Here is a 26633-nt window from a genome sequence, read left to right on the forward strand (position 1 = left end):
CCACCACTATGAGACTGAAAGGAGTCAGCTGACCCTAGCCCTCTAGATCTAAGTACTTTGCTTTACTTCTAAGTACCTTAACTGCTGTCCTTGACTTGCTTCTGGTAAGGGTTAGAAAAAAAGAAACAATTTACTCTAGTTGCCTTTAAGATTTAATCATAGGTTAAAGTGAAAACAAGAGATGGATATACTGCTTACTAGAGGGGGTCATGGCAGAAGCCAGAAATACAAAATGGTAGATGACCAGATGCATTACAGATTTTTTTTTTAAAGTTTATTTTTATTTATTTTGAGAGAGAGAGAGGGAGAAAGAGAGAGAAGGGGAGGGGCAGAGACAGGGAGAGAGAATTCCAAGCAGGCTCTGTGCTGTCAGCACAGGCCTGATGTGGGGCTCGAACTCATGAACACTGTGAGATCATGACCTGAGCAGAAACCAAAAGTCATACTCTTAACCGACTGAGCCACCCAGGGATCCCGCATTACAGTTTATTTTAATGAAACACTAAATTATACTCTGTTAAACAATGAAAACCCTGGAGCAAATGTTGAGCTGATTGGACACCAAGATGAGAGTTATATATATACTGGAACTGTCCTAGACAAACTGGGACCAAATAAAATCACCCTATTAATAGTAGATGCTTATTTGATAAGTCTACAAAACACTTGGCAACATTCACTCACTTGAGGCAGGCAATTAGCACAGGCCTTGAGTCCAGGAATTTAATAAGTTGGTGATTATAATTTGGGAACAGTAATGCTGAGAGTTACAGAAGAAAAAGAAAAGATTAAGGTCATTATTCACTGTTTAGATGTTTAAGGGCTTTTTCCTTGAAAATACATTATTCTTTTTTAAGGTTAGGTAAAGTGGATTGCTTAAATTAGGGGTCTGAGTATGATCCAGAATTATGGGTAATTTCATATATCTGTGTACAGCTAATTAAAAATTTATATAATTAGATTTGCTAGTAAGCATTTGGATTTATCAGTGATACGCACACTAAGTAGAAAAAAGTTTGAAGGACTATCATATCATGGGTACAATTTAGTTAGCACTAAATTGAACTGTATATAGATAAAAAACTTGAAGTAGGAGATGTATTTGTCAAGTACCTGTTTCTAAAGAAGTTATTTTTAATGTTCTTGTTTAGAAAGCGACAAAGGCTGTGATATTAACATGCATGGATGCAGCAGGTTGTGAACACTACTATTTTTAGTATCAGTCTAATGTGAACAATGATGAATCATTCTTTGTTATTCTAGTAGGAAATAGTGCTTGAGATTTTACTGCAGCACATTAGATTAACTATCTCTCAGTAACTGCACACCCACATGCTGACATCACACTGGCAGTGATATGGATCAGTGACGCAAATCCTGTCAGGATCAAACATTAAGGCCAGAGGTTGAAAAAAAAGTGCCTACATAACAGGGCAGACCAGTCATTCAACATGCACAGACTGCATTAAATCACTACTGCTAATGTTAAAAAGGGTTATGATATTCTTTTTACATAACAGCTGAGCTTTATAATTTTAATTAGATTTCCCACATAACCCACTCTATATATTTATCTTTAAGTTTCCTTACATCTTCTGTGCTTTAAGGTCTAGATCTTTTAAAACCTGTCTTAAGGTTCTACCAGCCACTGCGTTATCTGGAAAATGGCTTCTGTAGCCACACTGTAGACAGATCTTTTGAAGAATATGCCACATTTATTTTTTTATATAAAATTCTGTGCCTGACAAATAACATTTACATTGAGATTTGGACCAATACATTCCATGGCCTCACAATTCATAGCTACCTCAGAGTCTTTTTTCCACTACCATTTTCTTCTTTGGGCTTTCCCTATTTTTAGTTTTATTGACATGAAAATATTGATTTTTTTTATAGTTACAGATGGATTGGAGAAGATGGTTTACCACAAGTAACTATATAGAAGTTTTCAAAATATCTTCGCCCTGAATTAACCCTCTTAGAATTAGAGATCTTCACTTCCCTAACAGGAACAGAACCTATCTCTGGAGGCTTGCCACAGAATGTTCACATTCTCCTTGTAGGGTCTTCTGAGAAGAAATTAGGTGTCTACACTTAAACATTAACATTCCTTTTCCTCAAAGACTATCACTTCCCAGGAGAACTGGAAAGCTGACGGGAGATGAGAGCTGACGGTAAATTTAACAACCTTTTTGTTCTATCATCATTAATCTGACATAATCAGACTAACTTGAAAATATGCCAAGGATCCTTTCCCATGCTCTCAGGCATTTACTTTCACGTTATTTCCTATGAGAAATTGTTTTTAAAAAAAGAGAGGAAAAGAAAGGGCTCTCCTTCATTCTAAGGTGGTTGTTGTTGTTTTTTTAAAACTAGTAATCATCTGAAAGAAACATTTGGAAGACATAAAAATTACTGAGATAGTTGTGTTTCTGGTTCTTTTTGAAGGGTAATCTTTAAATCTAGATTTTTCACAGTAGGAACCAAATGTTATTTCACAATTGAAAACATTGTTATACTTTTCCACTACACATGAACTTTCATCAGGAGAAGACTGGACTATAAGCTCTTATTTTTCTGTCATGATTTATGTATTTTGATCATTTGCCGTTGGCCACTATTATATCCTCCTCATCCCATCCTTCTCAGGGCAAGTCCTTACCAGCTAACATGATCTTAAATAGAAAAAAGGAGATTAAAAACTCACTGTGTTGATGGCTTGCTAAAGACTATGAAGGGAAGAAAAAACTCCCACAAAAGGAAAGACACAGATAGAGGATTCATATCCCTTTCATTCTCTTCAAACATTACCAGACTGGGAAATACAGAGTAGATCATTTATGATGAGATTAAGGTGAGAAAGGGAGGAGGCGGGGCTCTTCCCAGGCTCTTTGCTTGTGGCCATAAAACAGTTTGGAAATATTTAGATTGCAAGTTTGAGATTCCTTTTCAACCTTGTCCCCCAACCATACAGTTTGTCTCCCAAAGCAACCATTCTTTGCTTCTTGTAAAGCTTTTCAGAGATATTCTATGCATGTAAAAGCAATTATATGTATATTCTTTTAAAAATACAAATGATAATATACTATACACACTATTCTGCACCTAATGATAGAGCTTAGAGATCTTTCCAAATGGTACATGTAGGGCTGCTTCACTTAATAGCTGCACAGTATTTCACTGTTACAATGTATCATAATTTATTTAACTACTCCCCTATTGATAGACATTCAAGTTATTTTCAACCTTTTACTATTACAAATAATGCTGCAATGAACATCTCTGTACAAACATCATTTCATAAATGTGTAAGTGTATCTGTAGGATAAATTATTAGAAGTGGAATTGCTTCAGAGAAATTTACATTTTTGACATTACCAGATATCAGTTTATACTAATGTATTTCTCATTAACACACCCTTCCCAGTAGTTACCACACTTTTTGATATTTGCCAATCTGAAAGGTGAAGACAGCATCTCGATATAGTTTATTTTGCATTTTCTTATGAGTAAGGTTGAATATCCGTATTAAACTTTTAAGAAAGAACTATTTATTTTTCCTTTTCTGTGATCAGTCTGCTCCTAGCCTTTGCCTATTTCTCTACTGGATTTTCAAGGGCTCCTTATACATTTAAGAAGTTAGCTCTTTTTGATAGGCTGCAAATATTTCTATTTCTTTGTCTTTTACCTCTCTTTATGTTGTTTCCCTCCCCTCCCAAGAGGGTGGGTTAGGGTGGCACTGGGGATGAGTATCCAAACATTAGAAGTTGAAAGCCGAAGCTTAGAGTTTGCTCAAAGAGAGTGTTTCTGAAATGTGATTCTACAAAATCTGGTTTCATAAGGTACTTATTTTTTTTAATTTTTAAAATTTGTTTATTCTTTTAATGTTTGTTTATTTTTGAGAGAAAGCAAGAGAATGAGTAGGGGAGGGGTAGCGAAAGAGAGAGAGAATCCCAAGCAGGCTCCCCACCGTCAGCACAGAGCCCAACACAGGCTCAATCCCAGGACCAGGGAGATCATATGACCTGAACCAAAATCAGGAGTTGGATGCTTAACTTACTGAGGCATCCAGGTGCCCTTATTTTTTTTCATTTTAGAGAAATAAACTGCAAGCGGGGGAGGAGGCATTGGGAGAGAGAGAGAATCTCAAGCAGGCTCCATGCTCAGAGTAGGATACAGGGCTCAATCCCACAATCCCAAGACCATGACCTGAGTCAAAATCAAGTCAGAAGCTCAATCGACTGAGCCACCCAGGAGCCCCCATAAGGTACTTCTAAAAAAGGATTCTATTGTCAAAAGAGTTTAGAAGATGCTACAAATGACAAACACATCTTGAAAATTGATGATGAATGGCCTGTTAAACGTGTTCGTAAGGTCTACAGCAAATCAATTTTATTTTCTTAAACAACTCAAATGTACTGGCTTTTTTTACCTCCTATAATACTTACTAACAATCTTACAGTACCTGTTATACTGCTCTAACCTTGAAGGGAATAGATAGAAGAGACCTGTAGTATGTTTCTTTGTATGTTACCTTATTCATTCTTTTTTACCAATCCCATAAATGTTACAGGTCTCTCATGCTTCCAATTTCAATCTCCTTTTTCTCCTTTTTCTCCTAAAGTAAATTTGCATAATTTACTTTAAAAAAATTTTTTTAATGTTTGTTTATTTTTGAGAGAGAGAGAGAGAAAGAGTGCAAGTGGGGGAAGGGCAGAGAGAGGGAATCACAGAATTTGAAGCAGGCTCCAGGCTCTGAGCTGTCAGCACAGAGCACGACACAGAGCTCGAACTCACAAACTGAAGCTCGAACTCACAAACCGTGGAGCTCGAACTCACAAACTGTGAGATCATGACCTGAGCGGAAGTTGGACACTTAACCAAGACACCCAGGTGCCCCCACTTTGCAACTTTTCTTGAAGAACACATTCAAACCCATTGCTTCAAATTACATATTGACAAATTCACAATTTCTATTCTGTGATGGTTAATTTTATGTGTCAACTGGACTGAACTAAGAGATACCCAGATAGCTGGTAAAACATTAATCCTGGGTGTGTCTATGAGGGTGTTTCCAAGAGAGATTAGCATCAATTGGTGAACTGAGAAAAGCAGATGGCCCTTCCCAGTGTGGGTGGGCAGCATCCAATCTACTGAAGGCCGGAAAAGAACAAGAAAGTGGAGGAAGAACAAATTCACTCTCTCTGCTGCCCCTGAACATCAGTAATCCTGGTTCTCAGGCCTACCATCAGCCCACTGATTCTTAGGCCTTTGGATTTGGACTGAATTTTATCACTAACTTTTCCAGTTCTCCAACTTGCAGAAGGCAGATCATGAAACTTCCTGGCCTTTAAAATCATGTAAACTAATTGCTAAAATAACTCTCTTCTGATACATATCTATGTATATCCTATTGGATCTGTTTCTCTGGATAATCCTGACTAGTACACACTCCAAGCCTTTCTTATGAGCAAGATCTATAAAACCAAAAGGTACTTTGAGCCTACCATGCTCATTGTTTCCAACTTTTTACCCAAACCAATCCTTTTTTCCTTCTACATTATTTAGCATAGTAAAAGGTGCTCTCCTCCTTTATCTTTCTGCTCAACTGACTGAAAATTATAAATCAGCCTAGTCTCTTCTTACCCCCCCACACTGAGCTCCCCATATTTCATCATTATTACTACTCTTTTGGTTATTTTCCTGTTTAAAACCCTCAGTGGCTCCCCGTTCCCTTCGGGATAAAATCCAAAATTTTTGGAGTTACATATGAAGGGATTTGTTACATAGCCTGTTTTCCTTTTTAGTCTCCTTTTCAGATACCTCTCCATGTACAATGTTCTCCAATCTATCTAATTAATCATACCTTTTCAGTCTCCTCTAATGTCCGTGCAGTATGCCTTTGCACAGGTGATTCCTTCCGCCTCTAAGATATTTCTCTTTTTTTCCCCTTATGGCTAAACATCTGTTTCTCTGAGTATCAACTTTTCCTGGAAGCACTTCAACAGCTATTCCAAGCTGTGTTAGGTATTCCTTCTCTGGCCTCCCACAGTATTTGGGCATACCTAACTCCATCATAATATATATTCTACTGCATTTTAACTGTGGATTACTTGCCTGTTTCCCGTAGTAGGCTGTGAGGCAGGGTCTAGGTTTCTCAAATGGCTGTCAAGAATTGAGCTTTCCTTCAGGACAGCACAAAAGATTTATGGCAAATTGTCTTTCCAGGAAAAGAGCATGCCTTTAGTTATTCTGTTTTGTGTTCTGGCGAGTGCCTGAGTATGGGAGACTGAGTACAAAAGGGTAAGGAATTCCAACATATTAAAATTTTAAAGAATGTTACAATATTGAAATGAAGATCTTTCATTGTAATGATAAATGGATTTTCCAAAAATGGTGAAAGATTATATGATAAAATAAAACACAAGGGGATGTTAAAGACAGAGAACTTTGTTGATCCACAGAAAATAAAAGCAGGATTTAATTAAAATCTCTAAAAATGAATCAACATTTTCAAATAATGTTATTAGTGCATAGGTTTTGGGATCAGAATTCTATGTTTAAATTATGACTCTGGCCAAGAGTTACTCAACCACTGGAGCTTTAGAGCAATTAATACACAACTGCAAGAAAACTGTTTACCACCACAATTACTATGTTATTGTATGACTCTTATGGTTACTGGTGACATGTCTATATGTGCCTTAATATAATACCATAGTCACAAGACACAAGCCATACTTCTATAGACATAAAAAGGGTCTAAGAAATGAAACTATGTTGGTTGCTATGATAGAGGAAATGAGAATTGTGAGATGAGTCCTAGATAAGTTGGAAGAAGAGAATGATATTTTCCTCTATTTCTAGGTAAGTAGTAAAAATTACATTCAACATGTTGTCACATAACAAAAGGAACCAGGAAAGATCTTTTCTGTTTCCTGGGACAATTTCTGCAGATGGTATAAGGGTATGTGAATCAGATTATGTAAATTCATGGTAATCTCTATAACTTTATATAAATGTTCTCTGAACAACTTAGGCTTGCCTTATCATAGCTATATACTTTGGGGAAAAAATAGAAAGGTTTATACCTGAGTTAGAATGTTTAATTAACACTTCTGAGTCCAAAATTGTGGTTGTAGTTACTACAAGGTTAAACTAAGGTAAATCTATGTATTTGTAATTGTTGCCCTTCTCACCAGATCTTTCTACTGAACTTAGAGAGTCTGGTTTTTGTTTAATAAGGAAGGTAACTTTTCTAAGACATTCTTTCACAGGGTTAGGCAAATGTATGTAGAACACAAAATAGGTCTGCAGTAATACTGGTTTCTTTCTTTAGCATCTCTTCACAGAATGGTTTAGCTAAAAAGAGAGGATCCAAACAAATATATCTTCTTCCATAAATATAGTCTGGCTTATACAGATAACTTTTTTGGCGTTGGACAAAATCCTCAACATCTAAAGGTTTTTTTTCACCCTGGGTTTCTTATATGTCCCCTTGTGTGTCAGAATTCTTTAAATCAGTTCTATACTATGGTATCAAATTTATACATTTCTTTTCTTCCACCCCCTTAATTTTCAAAAATCGTCAGACTATTATTATGTACTTAATAAGCTTAGTATGTCCCATTTTTTAGTTTTTAATAGTTAAAACATCCACTTATTTGTACCAAAATACATTATATGGTTCGCCATTTTCCTTAATGAGCCTTACAAGGCCTCAGCTTTAAAGAAAATAATCTATACATTTTTAAAAATGAAAGTTGGACTAAATAATTTAAAAGGGGCTAAAACTTCATATCTGTTATTTAAGCAATTAATATTGTAATCAATATTATAATTGATAACCCAAATGATCACATTATATAGAAAACGTAAAGAAGAAACTCCTACCTATGGTAATCCTACCATACAGGGACAGGCACTGGAAGGAAATGTGCCCCCAATTTTTTTCATGCATATATTTTCATTAAAGTCATAGTTTTCCTAATTACAAAAGAAAGCTAATTCTGTTTATATCCTTAATGTTGTTCAAGATTCAAGTTCTAATTAAATAAAACCACTAATTAATAAGAATTTTTAATGTTCTATTTGAAGAGGTAAAAAGTAGAGAATAGAACTCATCCTTTGAGTGTCCTAACCCCAAAACTTGTTTGGATGATCCTACTGTGAGCACCCTTCCTGTTCTTTTCCATCATAGCACTTCTCTCACTCTAATGAATTCCTTAACTGTTTGTCTTCCCTAGGAAACTATAAACTTCATGATGGGCAAGGATAATGTCTATTTTATACATCACTATGTCTTCAGTTTTGCAATGGTGGCTGTACATAATAAGCTCATAATTTGCTAAATGAAAGAATGAATTAAAAAAAAACCCTCTAGGCTATACTTCAATCTAGACCAAGCAATTTATCAACTCAATTTTCTAAATAATAACAGTACATATGACCAGTATTAATGTTTATAATGATTCTGAATTGTTTTCTGTATACTCTGTTTACCAAGGTTGACTATAAGTATTTTGTAAACATTTTCAGTAAAATGACTCGGAAAAGGGCTTTCTGCTTTTCAGTTGATAGGAAAGGTATTTTACAAGAACACTCTGTGCTAGGTTAAAGTTTAAAGCATACACTTTTATGTCTAGAGTTATTAAATCTAATAACATCATCTTCAGTAAAAATATCTTAAAACCAACTGATGAAGATTTCTTGCCCAAAAGATGAGCAGGTAGAAATGTGTGTGCACACTCCTGTGTGATTTTTCTAAGACGACGCAACGTGAACAAAGGTATGAAGAGGGTATTGGCAAGAAATATGTAGAGATTAGGGGACCTACAAATCTTGCAATATTTGGACTGGAAGATTTCTGAAGTAAAGCTGGAAAGAAAGATTGGAACCAGGGATGGAGTGCCTAGATTAGGCTAAGGGTTCCATACTATACAAAATGGGAGAAGGCAAGGTTTTTCTGGTTTTTAGCACAGTGATTAAAAAAAAAAAAAAAAGTAGTGTTTTAAGAAGGCCAATCCCTAGAGTTGTAAAATAAATAAGCAAAAGTGACACAGACTTTTCTGTAAATAGATTTGGGTCCTAATCAATGTGGGACTAGTGTTTTTAAAAGGCCATAAAACTACTCAGGTGTAATACATGGCTAAATGGATTTTTGTGACAAGTTTTAATCAAATCTGGTTAGAAAAGTATAGCTCTCTAACGTGGCTATTTGTGGAAATTTCCCCAATTTATACATCTAGTTAGGCAGATTTGATCGAATCACATTATCTCTATATCACTTAAGAAGAAGTAATTGCTTCATATAGATATAAGTTCTTAACTTATTTGCAAGTGAATTGTCCAGAAGGGTATTTCAAGTCCAGAATGTACTGACTACTCTCTCAACTTTATGAATGATAGTATGGTTCTGCTATAAACAGTCACCAATGAAAACTGATATGGCCTAAAATGTAGTTAAAATACTGTGCACATGCAATAACAAGAAAAGTGGAATGACCTTTTATTATTAATTACTGTAGGATATATCTGAATGTATCAAACATTTAAAAATATCTAATGTAACTTAATCCTATGTATATATCTATATACATTTATCTGACAAACATATCTGACATGGCTTCCTTTAGGCCAAGATCACTGACTAAAAAGCTCAAAAATCCAATTCTGCTGGTGGACAAAGAATAAGAATACAGAGAAAATTCCAAAGGGACAAGTGAAAAGTTGCTGGGGAAAGGTAAATAAATATTTTTTGGGTAAAGAGAAAGAAGGGAAAAAAAAGGGGGGGGGGAAGAAGGGAGGTGGAAGTTTCTTACAGCACTTGTTTTATTTACTTAAAATGCTATTTTTATTTATTAATTTTTTTTTTAACATTTATTTTTTGAGAGACAGAGAGAGAGAGAGTGAGCAGGGGAGTGGCAGAGAGAGAGGGAGTCACAGAATCTGAAGCAGGCTCCAGGGTCTGAGCTGTCAGCACAGAGCCCAGCACGGGGCTTGAACTCATGAACCACGAGATCATGACTTGAGCTGAAGTCAGGTGCTTAACCAACTGAGCCACCCAGGTGCCCCGGAATAAAATGCTATTTTTAATAGGAAGTACATTTACAAGATTCAAAAATGAAAAATGTAAGTAAAAAAGTATAGAGAGAAAATCTTCATTCTATCCTTGTTCCCCACTTCATGCACTACCACCCCATAGGTAAACACTGTACTTACTTTTAGAGGATCTTTCAAGATTTATTATTATTCTGTACTCTGTGGCATTTATTCATTACTTTCCAAAATTGTTTGCAACTAAGCTATGGTCAATTAGAATGTGAGAAGTGATCTGCATAATCTCCAGGGTATGTCTTTAAAGAAGTGGGTGTATCTTAAATCTTTTTTTCTCTTCCCCTTTTGCATTTAGTCTGGGACACAGACATGGTGGTGAGCCAGCTTGGTTCATGCAGATGAGCACAATATCCTAGGGATGGCAGACCAAGACAGAAGTAACTTGGGTCCCTGTGTCACCTTTGGGGCAGACAACTCCACACAAGCACTAATTGCCTATCTTTGAACTATAATTTGAAAGAGAAAAAAGTTTGTATTATTTCTCTTAGTTTTCAATTGCTGTGTAACATTAGCACAAACTTAGTGGTTTTAAAAATATCCATTTATTAGTTCACAGTTCTGTAGTTCAGAAGTCTGGGCACAGTATGACTAAGTTCCCTGTTCAAGGTACATAAGGTGAAAATCAAAGTGTTGGTTAGGGTGTGTTCTCATATGGGGGTTGTGGAAGAATTCAGATTCTTACGGTTGTAGGACCAAGACCCTCATTTCATTGCTGGCCATTGGCTTTCTGGAAGCCACTCTCAGCTAGAGGTCACATTCTTTGCCACATGGTCCTTTCCTGAATCTCTTACTTCTAGAAGAGTCCAGTCCCTTTTTTAAAGGTTGACCTGATTAGTTGAGGTTCACCCCAGATCATCTCTCTTAAGTCAGCTGCACTGTATAATATAACCTAATTATGGAAGTAAAATTCATCATATTCATGGTCCCAGGTGTGTACAATAGGGGGCAATGACCTTGAGGGCTATCTTAACAATTCTATCTACCACATCTTTTAAATTTTTTTATTTTACATTTATTTATTTTTAAGAGATAGAGTGAGACAAAGTGAGAGTAGAGGTGGGGAAGAGAGAGAGGGAGACACAGAATCCGAAGCAGGCTCCAGGCTCTGAGCTGTCAGTACACAGCCTGACGCAGGGCTCGAACCCACAAACCGTGAGATCATGACCTGAGCCAAAGTCAGACGCTTAATCGACTGAGCCACCCAGGCGTCCCTCTACCACATCATTTAAATTCTGGCTTCAGGAAAAAAAAAAAAAAAAAAAAAAAAAAAAAAATTAAAAAAGAAAATTAATTAAAAAAAAAAGGGGGGGGGGCGCCTGGGTGGCGCAGTCGGTTAAGCGTCCGACTTCAGCCAGGTCACGATCTTGCGGTCCGTGAGTTCGAGCCCTGCGTCAGGCTCTGGGCTGATGGTTCAGAGCCTGGAGCCTGTTTCTGATTCTGTGTCTCCCTCTCTCTCTGCCCCTCCCCCGTTCATGCTCTGTCTCTCTCTGTCCCAAAAATAAATAAACGTTGAAAAAAAAAAAATTAAAAAAAAATAAATTCTGGCTTCAGGTATCTTACATACTTTTTTTTTTTTTTTTTTTTTTGGTAAAAATGAAAGTTTTTAAAATTTATTTTTGAAATTTGTGGCTAAAATATGGATAAAATTAACCATTTTAACTATTTTCAAGTGTACAACTTAGGGCATTAAGACTGTTGTACAATAATTATCACCGTCAAAAAAATTACTATCATCCATCTCCAGACCTTTGTTATCTTTAAAACTGAAACTCTGTACCCATTAAACAGTAATTCCTCATCTCTCTCCCCTGCCCCCCTAGCAATCACCATTCTACTTTCAGCCTCTATGAATCTGACTAAGAGGAATCTTAAGTATTTGTCCTTTTGTGACTGGCTTATTTTACTTATATGCTACATATTTTTGAACTCCTATCTTAATATACATCAAAAAAGATTGAAGAGGGGGCACCTGGGTGGCTCAGCTGGCTGAGCGTCTGACTTTGGTTCAGGTCGTGATCTTGTGGCTCATGAGTTCGAGCCCCCCATCAGACTCACTGCTGTCAGCTCAGAGCCCACTTCAGATCCTCTGTCCCCCTCTCTCTGCTCCTCTCCCACTCTCTCTCTCAAAAATAAACACAACAAAACAAAAAGACTGAAGAGGGGTTGCCAGGGAGATAGGAGAAAAACCAGGAGAATATGTAAACTATAAAAGGAAAAGTCAAGAGAATAATGTTCCAAGGGGGGAATAAATAATACAGTGTGAAATCCTGCTAGAGAGGTTAAATATGATGAGAACCAAGACCACTCATATTAGTAATAGAGAGGTTACTAGTGACCTTCACAAAAGTGTAGCAGTAATTCTCTAGCAGTACTAGTATTATACAATCACCGTGGTTACTACCTATTGTTGATTATTTTCCCATGCTAGGAGAATTCTGAGTCAAGCTGTGATATACAAAGCTAAATAAAATCAATATAGCCCCAAAACAATCCCTTTGGCCTCAGTTTCCAAGTCATTTCATGATGAAATGGGATTTTAAACAAATATTTCAGGGGAAAACACAGGTAGTACAAAAAAATAAGAGATAACCTACATGTTGTACATAATTATCTACTGAGATCATTTATTCAATTAAATATTTACTGAGTGCCTACACAGTGCCAGGAATAGACTTCATTATAACTGCACATTTCCTCAGTTGTTTCATATATAAAAGGCTAAAAATGTTCAGTAAAGACAGTATGTTTATTGGGCTAATCTTAACCTAAGCAAACAAATAATGATGCTAATTTTAATCAAAGACCAATGGATATTTGATCCTAATAAAAATCCAATCATAATAATCTAGGGAGAAGCAAATATCTGAGAAATTAGGAACAGATAGCAAAATTTCTTCTATAGAAAGTGTATTGGGGCGCCTGGGTGGCGCAGTCGGTTAAGCGTCCGACTTCAGCCAGGTCACGATCTCGTGGTCCGGGAGTTTGAGCCCCGTGTCAGGCTCTGGGCTGATGGCTCAGAGCCTGGAGCCTGTTTCTGATTCTGTGTCTCCCTCTCTCTCTGCCCCTCCCCCGTTCATGCTCTGTCTCTCTCTGTCCCAAAAATAAATAAACGTTGAAAAAAAATTAAAAAAAAAAAAAAGTGTATTATTTCTATTTTTCTATTTCCTAAATATAACTACTTTTAAACAAAAAAAAATAACCACATAGTCATTAATTTTTAAAAACCATAGCAACTTCTCCCTCATGAAAGCACGTTACCATTTTCTTTAACTTAGACATACATTTTTTTACAAGCATTTAGAATTATATATTCAAAAGGCAGCTTTAAAAATCAAACTAAACAGACACTGTTTTACATATGTAGTTCTTAAGAGTTAAAAATCTGCTTAAAGATCTTTTAGCTCTTCTTCTACTTCTGACTCTAATTAATTAAAGTAGCTATATTCATTTTTCATTCTTTCCTTCAAAATTGTCTAATCTTCCCATACTTTCCAATGTAAGTCAATCTGTTCTTATCTTCTTCATTTCCCACCTTGTAATCTACCTTTAGTAAGTGGCTTCTTTCCTAAAAAGGAAAACAGGGTCACTTGAAGGGGAGAGAGAATTGTACCCAAAATAAACATTTTATATTCATATTTGTCTATTTAATAAAACATCATTTTGTGAGGCCAGCTCAGAGAAGGCATAGATCCCAAAAGGCTCATTTTAGTCACTAACCAATATAAAAAGTATCAGAATGCAACTGGCTTATAAATACTTATTGAGAAGTTAATACAAGCTATTGCACATATCTGTATTTCTGGGTCTTAATTTCCTTTTGCCATTATTCATTAGAATTTTTTTAATCAAGATTTTTGTCACTTATTTTAAAAGAACTTACTAAACTGGTTTAGGTTTTCTATTTCCAGAAGAATAACTTTAACAGTGATATTTTATTCATTAGGAACATAAAGAACTGAGGACAACTGAATTTGCCTATATTTTCCTTTTTGGCATCAATGTTGCAATTTTCTCTTCACTAAGTCATATATAATATGGTTTCTCTCAAAAAGTAGCACTTAATAGCTTTTAGGGACAACCTGGGACTATTACACAATGTACTTAGGATGAGTCATAGTCATTCACTTAACCTAAAATGGGCTGGATTTATGAATGGATGATCTGCTATGATTCATTTTTACAAACAAGACTCATTAATGTTTCAAAACTAGTATTTTAAGACTCTCTACTAGAACTGCTGTTTTTATCTTGGGAGAGGAATTGTAAGTGGTAAAGTCTTTAATAAAATAATGTTACTTTCTACCAGTATGAAAATAGTTGCCTTTGAAAATAAAATGCTTTATTTTCTAAGGGTGGTTAGGATTTTATAAGTAATATATAAAGGACCTAACTTTTCCATGGTTTAGTTTGCTAAATTGTAAAATAATGCCTACTTATATAGGAATAAGAATCTCCTACACATGGTTTCTACTTGAGTTATTTATAGTTTCTGTAGAACCTAAAGAACTTGGTTAAATTCAGTCAGATTTGTAGTGATAGAAAGTCAGTAGGCCAAAGAAAATCAGTGGTCTTATAAAAAAACTCATAGAATATTGATCTCCCTATTATTAAAATATATTTAAGATACAGCATAAGATACTGGCATAGTTACATATGCCTAAAAACTTGAACAGTGGAAACTTAATCAAATTTGCACTTGCCCACCCTTATTTCACATACGTGCAAAATAACGACCAGAATTTAAGTAACCTACCCAAAGCTACAGAATCATGAAATTTTACATGAAGAACCTTAAAGGGCATCAACTCCAACCATCCACTCAAAAGAAATTAAACCTCCTCTCTAATAGCCCCATCATGTGAAGAGCCAGCATATGTATTACCACCTACAAAGATGGATGGAAACTGATCACTCCTGAGCCTTTTGGGCAGTTCTGTTTATTACAAAGATCTTTCTCATACTGAGCTAAATCTGTTTTCCTAGAATTGTGCCCATCGGTCCTAGAACCCAGGTGGACTTACTCTCAGACCTGTACCTGTAACAATGAACCATTAATTCGTTCACATACCTTATTATTTCTTTGAAGTTCTATTGTGAATTTAGGAAGAAAAGTTATAGGTACAGTTATTTCATGCTGCTAGTTATAGTAACTGTACAATGATATATAAAACAATAGACATTTAACTTCTAATAAATTTCAGAGGTACTTTTAATATCAAACCCTGACATATCTAACAAGAGTCAAGGGGGCTGAGGTATAGTTTGTATACATGTCTTGGGGATTCCAGGATATCACAGCAGATCAACTAGGAGTTCCACTTGCATGAGAACTCCATCTTCCTCTTCCTTCCCTGACAAAGACATTCTGAGAGAAAAGGGCTTTGATTAGATCTGATGGGCATAAGGGATTCTGACAAGAACACAGAGAAGAACAAGTCCAGGAATTCCAACTTTTGGAGGGCAGAGAACTCACTCTTAGGTAACAGAGTTGGGATTAATGGAATACAGGGCTTATCAGTATTTAATAAAATATTGTACTGTATTAAGGACCTCAAAAGTCATCTGGCTCAGTTCAGGAGAACTTGCTAAAAAAATGCTCTGCAAAGGAGATCACAAATATGAAAGAGCAGACTAACTGTAAGGAAGGCAGATATTTGGTTATACTCACCATGATCCCAGAGCACACAGAGAAGAACAAAGTAGTACCTACTAGTTGGGACAAACCTCTTAACTTCAAAAACCCCTCTAATGGCAGGAAGAGTCAGGATGAGGGGCATGAGAAGACAAGGTGAGAATAGAAAAGCAGTGATGAACAGCAGCAACAGTGAAGAGAACAAAAAAGGGAACGGAAGTGTCAATAATAACTGCAGCAGGAGCAACAGTATTAGTCACTTCTTGAATGAGGTGACAGCAGAAGAAACAAGAGTCAAATAATCCCCTACTGGGGCTTCCCATGTAGAATGGAAAGCAACATCAGCAGCAACAATGGTGAGAAAACATCAGTAACTGCTGAGAAGTTGCACACAGTCGCTTGGAAGAAAAAGGAGAACAGCAGGACTTGGGAGGTGGAGCTTGACGTCACACTAACTCTAGTGGTAAAGGGGCTCAGAATCAACGTATTCTTAGATTGCTATGTTATTGGCTTCCCTAAGTAAGCTAAGATATGAGAAAGCAAAGGTTAATACTTCTCAACAAACTTGAATTCACCCTGACACTTTTTCTACACATAGGAATCAAATCGTAAGAAAATAAGCAGAAATCCAGGATGGTCGAATGATCAACATCCTGGCATTATCTTTGGTTCACTTTTTACATAAAGTTAACATGTCCACATTACTTTATAATCTTAACTGGTGCTCATGTTGAAGACTCTGATACACTAAAATACCCCTAAGTATAAAAGTATATTTTTGGTTGATAGTACTTAGCAAGGCAAACAAGTATACTGATATACTTAAAAATATTTTAGCAGTTAATTTCAATAAATATTGACAGCATGCCCACTAAGTTAAAGGCATTATTTTAGCACAGAAAATCAGAGATGAAAAAGAGCCAATTTCTATCATTAAGGAAACCAAACAGAAGGAAGCTAATAATCCTTGAACACTTCAATGTTTTATGTACCACGATAAAGACAGCATCATTGTTCCTGCCCCTATAAGCTTCAGAAGGTTAGTGAAAGTTTCTCCCTCAAGTGTTTATTTCATTAGGAATGAGGATTATTAATACATTACAAGTTGGCATCCTGTTCACAGGTCTGCTTTGAGCAATAACCATTCACTAGCTCAACTACTTTATGAAATATGCCCAGGCACAGATATACTTGTTAAATTTCAGGCTCCCCGTCAGTGTGCTCGTTCCCAAAATTAAAGAGATCTCAGTTTAACTAAGAGGTAATTTTGGAATCAAAGAATCTTTAGTTAAATACTGGAGTTTACCCAATCAAACTTCTTTTCTATGTAAGAATTACTTTCATAATACCACCCAACCCAATGCATGAGCACATACAATGATGGGACTCAGGTGTGACAAAGCAATGACTCCATTTTTATAGAACCATAATTTTTGGACAGTTCTTCCCTGTCAAAATTTGCTTCCCTGCAACTCTCATCTGTCAGTCTAAAATTTTCCCTCTAAAAGTGCTGAGAACAAGGTCTTCAAGTCACAGCTCTCTTCTAGGTTAAACATCCTTCAAGTATTTTTATAGTCTTTTATAAGAATAATTTCTTGACTGTATGCTCTCCTGGCTGCCTTCCTGGGTTCAACCTCAGTTTGTCAATACTCCTTTCAAAATATGTTAAAAGGATACCATCTAACCAGAGTAATGTGCCAACTGTTTTGAACTTGCCTGCATCAGGGGAGCTGATGCCCTGCTTCAGGTGAGCATGCACCCCGCTCCAGGTAAGCATGAGCCCCACTTCAGGTGAGCCCCACTCTCCCCACTCCTCCACCCCTCATGGGATTCTCTGTGTCCCTTGCTCACTTGCACCCTCTCTCTAAAAAAAACAAAACAAAACAAAAAACCAAAAAAACCCATCTAAGTCCTAGGAGCACCTGGGTGGCTCACTCGGTTAAGTGTCTTTTTTTTTTTTTTTTTTTTTTTTAAGTTCATTTATTTATCTTGAGAGACAGAAAGCGCACACGGGCAGGGGAAGGGCAGAGATGGGGGTGTGGGGTGGGGGGTGGGGAGAGAGAGAGAATCCCAAGCAGGCTCTGTTCTGGTAGTGTGGAGCTTGAACCCATTAACTGTGACCTGAGCTCAAACCAAGAGTCAGACACTTGGGGCATCTGGGTGTCTCAGTCAGTTAAGCGTCTGACTCTTGGTTTTGGTTCAGGTCATGGTCTCACAGGTTCCTGAGATCGAGCCCTGCATTGGGCTCTATAATGACAGTGCTTGCATACACACACTCTCTCTCTCAAAAAATAAATAAATAAGCTTAAAAATTTTCTTTAAAATAATCAAGTTCTATTCATAATGTTAAGTCTTCCTTTCTGGATAAGTCTATCCAGTAGTGGATACTGTCATTTGTTTTGGTGCGTAGACTCTGAAACCCCTTTGTAGGTTGAAGGAGTTGACTTGGTGCAAGATAAAGACCACACTGGTCCTATGGGTGCTGATAACCTAGAAGGCAGTGGTTGGTAGCACAAGATTCCTGTGGCAGAAGTGGCATCTGTACTACAAGCAAGTAATATTGAGTTCTTAGCGAAGAAAGGGCACTCTTGGCACTGATGAGGACTTCTTAATCAGACCAGTTTTGTAGTATAGTTTTGGGGCATTGTTCCTGAAGATTAGCCTTGAGTCTGGTTCTCTAGTCCTCCCATAAATTCTCTGAGACACAGAATATCATTTTCTTGGGCCGCCTGGATGGCTCAGTCAAGTTAAGTGTCCAACTCTTGACTTTGGTTCAGGCCTGCTTGGGATTCTCTCTTTCCATCTCTCTCTGCCCCTCTCCCACTTGTATGTGCACCTCTCTCTCTCTCTCTCTCTCTCCCCACCAAAATAAACACTAAACAAAAAAAAAAAAAAAAAAAAAAAAAAAGGAAAAAAGTATCATTTTCTTAATCATTCTCAAAAAATTTGAAACAGTAAGTTTTGCCAAAAAATTGCATGTCTAGCTGGTACAAAGAACTTTCTTCCCTGACCATTTGAAAGGAAAATGCTGACATGATGGCCCATCACCTATGGAATACTTTCATATGCATTTCGTATAAGGACATTCTCTGATATAACACAACCATCAAAACCAGAAAATTAACACTGATACCTCGTTACTATCTGTTACAGATTGAACTGTGTTTCCTAAAAATGATATGCTTCTGTACCAGCACCTCAGAATGCAGTTTTATTTGGGAATGAGGTCATTGCAAATAAAATTGGTTAAGATGAGGTCATGTTGGAGTAGAATGGAACCCCAATCCAATATGGTATCCTTATAAGAAGACAGCCATGTGAAGACACAGAGACACAGGGAGAATGCCATGTGAAGATGGAAACAGATTAAAATGATGCCTTTAAAGCCAAGAAACCCCAAGGACTGCTGGCCGTCACCAGCAAGTAGAAGAGAGGCATGAATTCTCCCTCAGAAAGAATCGATTCTGCTGACATCTTGATCTTGCACTTCTAGCCTCTACAACTATGGGACATTAAACTTCTGTTGTTTTAAGTCACCCAGTTTGTGTTACTTTGTTATGGCAGTCCTAAGAAACTAATAAACCATCTAATTTTCAAATCCCATTCAAGATTCACCAATTGTCCTAATAATGTGCTTTCTAGGAAAAGCATCTAGTTCAGGTTCACATGTTGTATTTAGTTGGCATGTCCCTTCAGTCTATCAGTCTGAACAGTTCCTCAGTCTTTCTTGGACTTTCACAGTCTTCACCTGTGAAGATTAAGGGTTATTTTACAGAATGTCTCTTGATTTGGGTTTGTCTATTATTTCCTTGTGTTTAGATTCAGATTATGCATTTGTGGCAGAAATATCACAGAAGAGACATCATGTTCCTCTTAATGTATCATTATCAGGTAGCACACAATTTTGATTCCTGCCATTACTGAAGACATATAATTTCATCACTTGATTAAAATGTTGCCTGCCAGGCTTCTCCACTGATTATATATATATACACACATACATACACATACATACATACATATATATGTGTGTGTGTGTGTGTGTGTGTGTGTATATATATATATATATACATATACATATATATATATGTCCTTCAAGTCGGTCACTATATCCTTTTGACATGTCTCCATCCATTCTGCAATCTTCCCTCTTTCTGGGGTAACAATATGTTCCATTCTCATCTTGTACTTTCTCTGCCCCAGACCCAGAATCAGGAATGTCTGATTTTTCTGATTCAACTGCCAGCAGGATTCATTCCAGTTTCTTCCCTTTCCACACCTAAAATTCTTTCTTAGATAGTAAGAAACCCAGGTCTCTCATCATTCTTAACAGAACTGTTTCTTTAATTAGTCCCCCTGTGTGTGTCATCAATCTTCCATCTCTGCCACCACTCCCGCCCTCCACTCTGTCCCCCGGCATGTATGGCCTTATCCTACTCAGGGTCTAACGCCCCACACTGAGCCCACCCCACCCTCTAACAACCCTCTATGTAGGTGTCCTTCGCTCCTTGGCTCCATGTCACCACGCACAAGCTCTAACAACCTGTGCTGGACTACCCACTCCACTTTTGTGTATATTCTCTTTTTACCACATTTGGGCTCTGACTCCCCACAGTGGGCCATTCTATCCCTCAGCCCATCATGTGGACTACTTCTTTCCTCTGCTTGGGCTCTGATACACCAGGTTATTCCTCTATGGGGATGCCCTCCTCGACTCACTCAGGTTCTCATTTCCTATGTTAGGCTGTCCCCCATGTGTGGATGGGTGCTTCCTGGGGTTTGATATCTCCGGCCATGCCAAAGAGATACCCTCCTCACTACACCCAGGATCTGATTCTCCTTGCTGGATTCTACCCTCTACCTCCCATGTAGACATTTTCCTCACCTCATTTGGGCTCTGACACCTCAAACCAAGTCACCTCCTATCCCACGAATGCCCTCACACTGTTTGGGCTCTGACTCTTCTTGATGAGTACCTCCAATGTATGGACACTTTCATTACCCTGCTGGGGCTGGGACACCCCATGCCAGGCCATCCCTCTGTGGAGGCCCTCCACACCGTCCTCTGTGTGGATGTCTTTTTTACGTGACTTGGGCTTTGTCTACTAAGGACCACCTCCATCGTGTGAATGGTCTGACTCTACTGGGGCTCTGACAACACGTGTCAGGCTACCCTTCCACACAAATGACCTCCTCATTCTCAGCTCTGACCCCCTACATCAGGTTGCCTTCACCTGTAGGTACTCTCACTTTATTCTGGCACTGATTCCCTATGCTGGACTGCTTCACTGTAGTGATGACTTCTTTATTCTGCTGAGATTCTTACATCCCACACCAGGCCACCCCTTCTTGATGATACGCTCATCAGCCTGCTTAGACTCTGAGTCCCTATATCACGACACTTTGCTGTGTGAATTCTCTCCTCACTCTGGGCTCTAACTCTCTGCACTTCGCTGTTCTCATATGGATGAACTCTTCACCCAGTTTAGGCTCTGACACCCCACTTGGGCACTGCAGCTCATCTCTGCCACTCCTATCAATGCAGTGCTGCTGAAAACTAAATATATTCCCCCCAAAATTCATATGTTGAAATCCTAACCCCAATGTGACGGTATTAGGAAGTAGGGTCATTGGGAGGTGATGAAATCATGAGAGTGGAGTCCTCACAAATGGGATCAGGCACCCTCACAAATGGGATTAAGCCAAATGTTTATTAATTTACACTGGAAATAATCCCAGTTTTTTAGGTTTCATTACAGAGGTTTTCTTTTATTGGTCTAGTGACTGTGAAGAGAAAAGTTTTCCTAATCTGATGGCCTTAGAGCCAAGGATCCTAATTTACTCTGAGCTTCACTGGCATATGATTTTTCTCCCTTAAGGCTTTCTTCTTTGTTATCTGTTGCCTCCACACTGAATTCTACTCTTACCTTTTACCTAGCTCTAGAACTAGTACAGGAAGATGCCTGTTACATAATAAAAACTAGTGATAGCAAAGGGGAAGAAAAGGAGAAGAGCTCCCAGTAGTCCTTAGTCTTTTCTTGTCCTGTCTTCTCTTGCTTGGAGCGAGAGCATGATGGTCTTTAGAAAAACTACACCCCAAGCCCTCATTCACTATCAGTCCTTCCACATTCATCCTGTCTTTTAATTTTGAAAAACAAACACATGAAAAGGGGAAAGCTTTTTACCTTCTTTATGGTTCCCCTTTTTCTATCCTGTGTTTTTAAAAACTCTGCCCAGTAATTTTAAAACAAAGAGTCCACTCTTATAATCTGTCATACAGAGAGGAGTCTCGCTTTTCTACTGAAGCAAAGAAATTTATCTCTGCATAAAAGTATCTTCACATGGTAGTCAGTTCCTACTATTAAGAGACTATTGGGGTGCCTGGGTGCTCAGTCGGTTGAGTGTCTGACTTAGGCTCAGGTCATGATCTCGTGGTTTGCAAGTTTGAGCCCTATGTCAGGCTCTGTGCTGATAGCTCAGAGCCTGGAGCCTGCTTCCAATTCTGTGTCTCCCACTCTCTCTCTCTCCCCTTCCCCTGTTTATGCTCTGTCTCTCAATAATAAATAAACGTTAAAAAAAATTAAAAAAAAAAGACTATTAATACTACAGGCACATTATAAATTAAATAGGCTATTCAGGTCCTGCCAGTCTTTACCTGCCAGTTAGGATTTTATAAAAATAATTCTATTTTTATACTGGCTAACTCTTAGAATGTAAGTTTCTAATAGAGCTATGTCTTAGGTTTATTTGTACATTTCTTCAACTTGTTTTCAATAAATATTGTTTATGATGGAAGCATTTTAACTAATACAACATCTTTTCAAACACATCTGCAAACGAGGATACTCATTATCATTATAGTGTGACTTAAAATACAAAAACTGCTAAACACAGTTAGATAACCAGACTTTGAATTTTAAATAACTTTTATTTATTTATTTATTTGTAATGCTTATTTTATTTTGAGAGACAGAGCACAAGCAGGGGAGGAGCAGAGAGATGAATAGAGAGAGAGAATTTCAAGCAGGCTCTGCACTGCCAGCACAGAGCCTGAATGCAGTACTTGAACTCACAAACCATAAGATCATGACCTGAGCCAAAATCAGGAGTTGGACGCTTAACCATTTGAGCCACCCAGGCACCCCAAGTAACTTCTTTTTTAAAAGTTAATTTATAACTATAATTTGTGAATTTCCTTCCTTATAAAATCAATTAAACTGCAATGTGCTGATAGAGATTAAATGACCTGCAAAAGTTCTATATAGCTAGTAAGTTAGCAGAGTTGGGATTTAAACCCAGGTTCTCTGATACCAAAGTCAGTGATCTTTTTACTGCTCTTCTCTTTAGAGTGGTGGTTCTTCCGTACGCCTCCCCTGGAACATACGGTAATATCTGGAGACGTTTTAGTTTGTCATAAAAGTGGTGTGTGGCAGGGTGGCTAGTGACTTTACAAAAAAAATTCTTTTACAGGTAAGATCTGAACTTGGTATTGAAGCATTGGTAGGATTTGGATAGGCTAGAGATGGTGGAGATAAGGGCGGATTCTAGATAAGAATAGTACAGAAAGTACAAGACAGGTTCAAGAAGACAATGAATAAGCCAACTTAGCAAGATAAAGGGAAACAATATTAAAGGGAAAGGGAAAGCAACACTAGAAACATGAAATAATCTTTTAGAAAGACTAATAAGGAACTGGGTTCAATGAAGATTTTTGAGAAGGGGAATGTAAGACTAATCAAGAAACCAGGGAAAAGAGACTGACTAGGATACTACTGCAATACCATAAGGTATTCAGAGTTTGTGAGCTGGTGTGGCAGTGGTAGTGAGAAAGAAAGGAAGAAACCATAAGCATATACACCTTTATGTATTATAAATTTCTGTCATCTCAAATGATAACAAATTACCATTCTTACCTGTAATGCATTGAAACTGTCCATCTTCTCTTCTTATTGTAAATGCTTCCCCTGGGTTAACTTGTACCAGAATAACCTTTAAATGAGGGAAAGAAGTATTAATCAGAACAAAATAATCAAATAATAGAGCAAATAATAACAATCAAGATTATATATAAAACAGTATTACATATTTGCCAGGACAGTAGATGTGAGCTATTTAACCTTATGACACTGGGAGGGAAAATGGGATTACACATTTTACACATTTGTTAAAGTATTACTTCAGTTTTCTGGAAATTTAAGCCAAAAGTAAGGGAACAAACAAATATAGTGGCACACTTTTATTGGAAAGGCAATAAACTTTACTCTGAAACACAGATGGAGTCAAACCACAGAATATTTGGCTCATCTATCCTTAGTTCATTAGTTGCTAAGTATTTCATTTTTTAAAAGATAAAGTATAAAGTGATAAGCAGAGCTTGAGATGAGCATACTTGACTTAGTAGGACATCTCAAGTTATATTTTGGAATTTGTTAAATTAATCTCACCGTTTTTTTTCATTATAAAGATGAACACCCTAATTTTATGACATTTGAAAAACAGAAAACTGGAAAAAAAAATCTGAAGTCCTTCTATCTTACAATAAACACTGTTAACATTTTGATAAATTTCTTAATCTTGTTCCCTGTGCATAGGCTTAGTTTCCCCCCTTAACATACATACATACGTATATACATATTTATATATATGTATATATGTAAGAACTCCAATTTGGTATCTTTTAATCTTTAATATTTTAAAAAGATTTTTCCATGCTATTAACCACTCCAATGACCATGCCATAAACTACTTAACCATTTTCTTAATGTAAGGAATTTGGGTAGCTTTCAATTTTTCCATTATTAAAAAAACAACACTGAAGTGAACATTTTGATATATAGTTTTCCCCTCTTTAATCCATTTCCGGTTAATTTTTATGAATGGTGTACAGTACGAGTCTAGTTTCATTCTTTTACATGTGAACATTCCAATTTTCCCAGCATCGTTTATTGAAGAGACCGTCTTTTCTGCACTGAGTATTCTTGGCTTCCTTTTCAAATGTTAGCTGACCATACCTGCATAGGTTTATTTATGGGCTTTCAATTCTCTTCCTTTGGTCCTTTCTGTTTTATGCCAGAACTTTTAATTACTATAGCTTTACAATACAACTGGAATTCAGGAAGTATGATGCCTCCTACTTTGTCCTTCTTTTTCAGGATTGTTTCGGATATTCATGGGTCTTTTGTGGTTCCATACACATTTTAGCAGTGTTTTCTCTACTTCCGTAAAAAAAATCCCATTGGAATTTTGATGGGGATTACCCTGAATCTAAAGATGTCTGTAGATAGTATGGACATTTTAACAATACTAATTCTTCCAATCCACGAACATGGGATACCTTTCCATTTATTTGTGTCTTCTTCGATTTCTTTCATCAAAGTTTTGTAGTTTTCAGTGCAGAGATCTTTCACCTTCTTGGTTTATATTTCAGGCAAAGATTGAAAGACCCTCATTTCAAGGGAAGTAGGTAAGAAGAAAAGTAGGGTGAATGGAAAACAAAATAAATTGTTAGAAATAATCCAAATATATTAATAAAATAAATATAAATGGACTAAGTTTGCCTATTAAAAAGAGTAAATAAATTAGATTAAAAGAAGTTAGAGAGAAAATGCCAAACCTACTATTTTGGTGGTCTATTTTAATACTTTTCTCAGTGATTAACAGAACAGGTAGATGATAATTATCAAGGATATGGAAGACCTTAACAACACCATTCATAATCTTGATTTGGTGGCCATATAAAGAATATTGCACCTAACAATTAGAAAATATATATTCTTTCCAAGCACATATGGAATTGAAATGAAAATTACAAGAATGGACTATAGAGAACATCATAAATCAAGTGTCACAAATTGCAAAGAATTAATATTGTATGTCCTCTATTTGCAATTAAGTTAGAAATTTAAAAATACACTTGCAAATTTTAAAAAGCTTCAATAATTTGTGGGTTAGGGGAAGAAATCATAATGAAAAATAGTAAATCAACAGCAGTGAAATGTAACAAAAACACTTTAGGTTAAAGTCCTGAAATAAAGGCAAAATTGTATTATCAAAAAACACAAGCCTTTAAATACTTAGAACAGACTGAAAATTAGTAAGCACCCAAGTCAGTAAGTGAGAAAAGGCGTAGTTAACTCAAAGAAAGTTAAAAAAAAAAAAAAAAAAAAGGAAACAAAAATAAGAAGAGAAATAATGAATCAGGGTAAAAAGAAATGCTGGAGGATGAGAAAATAGCTTTAACAGAAATCAGAGTGAAGGATAACCAAGAGAAAAAAAAAGCAAGAGGAAAAAGTAGTCAGTCACGTTTTCTGGGCAGGGATTTTTTTCCCCTAAGGAGATTCTTGAACCTTGGGAGATTTTATGCAAGTAGATGGCTTTAAAATGCATTTTATAAAATCTAGGAACTTCTTTCTGTACACAGGTTTTATTTAGGGGGCCTGCTTCTTATTACTCCATTATCTCCAATGTTATCTCTTCAGAAAGGCCTCCCCTGACCATCAAATTCTAGGATATGTTTATTTATTTATTTTGAGAGAGAGAGAGAGAGAGAGAGAGAGAGAGAGAATGAGCAAGGGAGGGGCAGAGAGAGAGGAAGAAAGAGGGTCCCAAGCAGGCCCCATGCTGCCAGCACAGAGCCCAACACGGGGCTTGAACTCACAAACTGTGAGACCATGACCTGAGCTGAAACCAAGAGTCAGACACGTAACCAACTGAGTCACCCAAGTGACCCTAGAATCCTATGTCACTTTATATTCATCTGCATAAATACAGAACAATTTGTCATAACCTTATTATAAACAATAGTACAATGTGATAAGGAGAAAGAAGAGAAGAACTATGAATGATAAACTAGTTATTCTACCTGAGGTTAATTATTGCCACAAAA

The 26633-nt window shown here is 36.9% G+C and overlaps 1 protein-coding gene and 1 long non-coding RNA gene across 6 annotated transcripts in view; one reads left to right on the top strand and one right to left on the bottom strand.

The window, feature by feature from the left end:
• Positions 1 to 19145, top strand: part of LOC123597291 — a 44042-nt gene extending 24897 nt beyond the window's left edge. The window contains exon 3 of the long non-coding RNA XR_006712067.1: positions 18902 to 19145. This is a non-coding gene — a long non-coding RNA (uncharacterized LOC123597291). The remainder of the gene's footprint in view (positions 1 to 18901) is intronic.
• The window catches only part of FNDC3A (fibronectin type III domain containing 3A), a 148038-nt gene that overhangs the window by 78942 nt on the left and 42463 nt on the right, over positions 1 to 26633 (bottom strand). For all 5 annotated transcript variants that reach the window (XM_045475856.1, XM_045475848.1, XM_045475833.1 and 2 more), the window contains exon 3: positions 23662 to 23737. In XM_045475856.1, coding sequence (XP_045331812.1) covers positions 23662 to 23737 — 76 coding nt within the window. The remainder of the gene's footprint in view (positions 1 to 23661; positions 23738 to 26633) is intronic.

This window comes from Leopardus geoffroyi, chromosome A1 (genome assembly GCF_018350155.1).
Source record: "Leopardus geoffroyi isolate Oge1 chromosome A1, O.geoffroyi_Oge1_pat1.0, whole genome shotgun sequence".
Classification (NCBI taxonomy): domain Eukaryota; kingdom Metazoa; phylum Chordata; class Mammalia; order Carnivora; family Felidae; genus Leopardus; species Leopardus geoffroyi.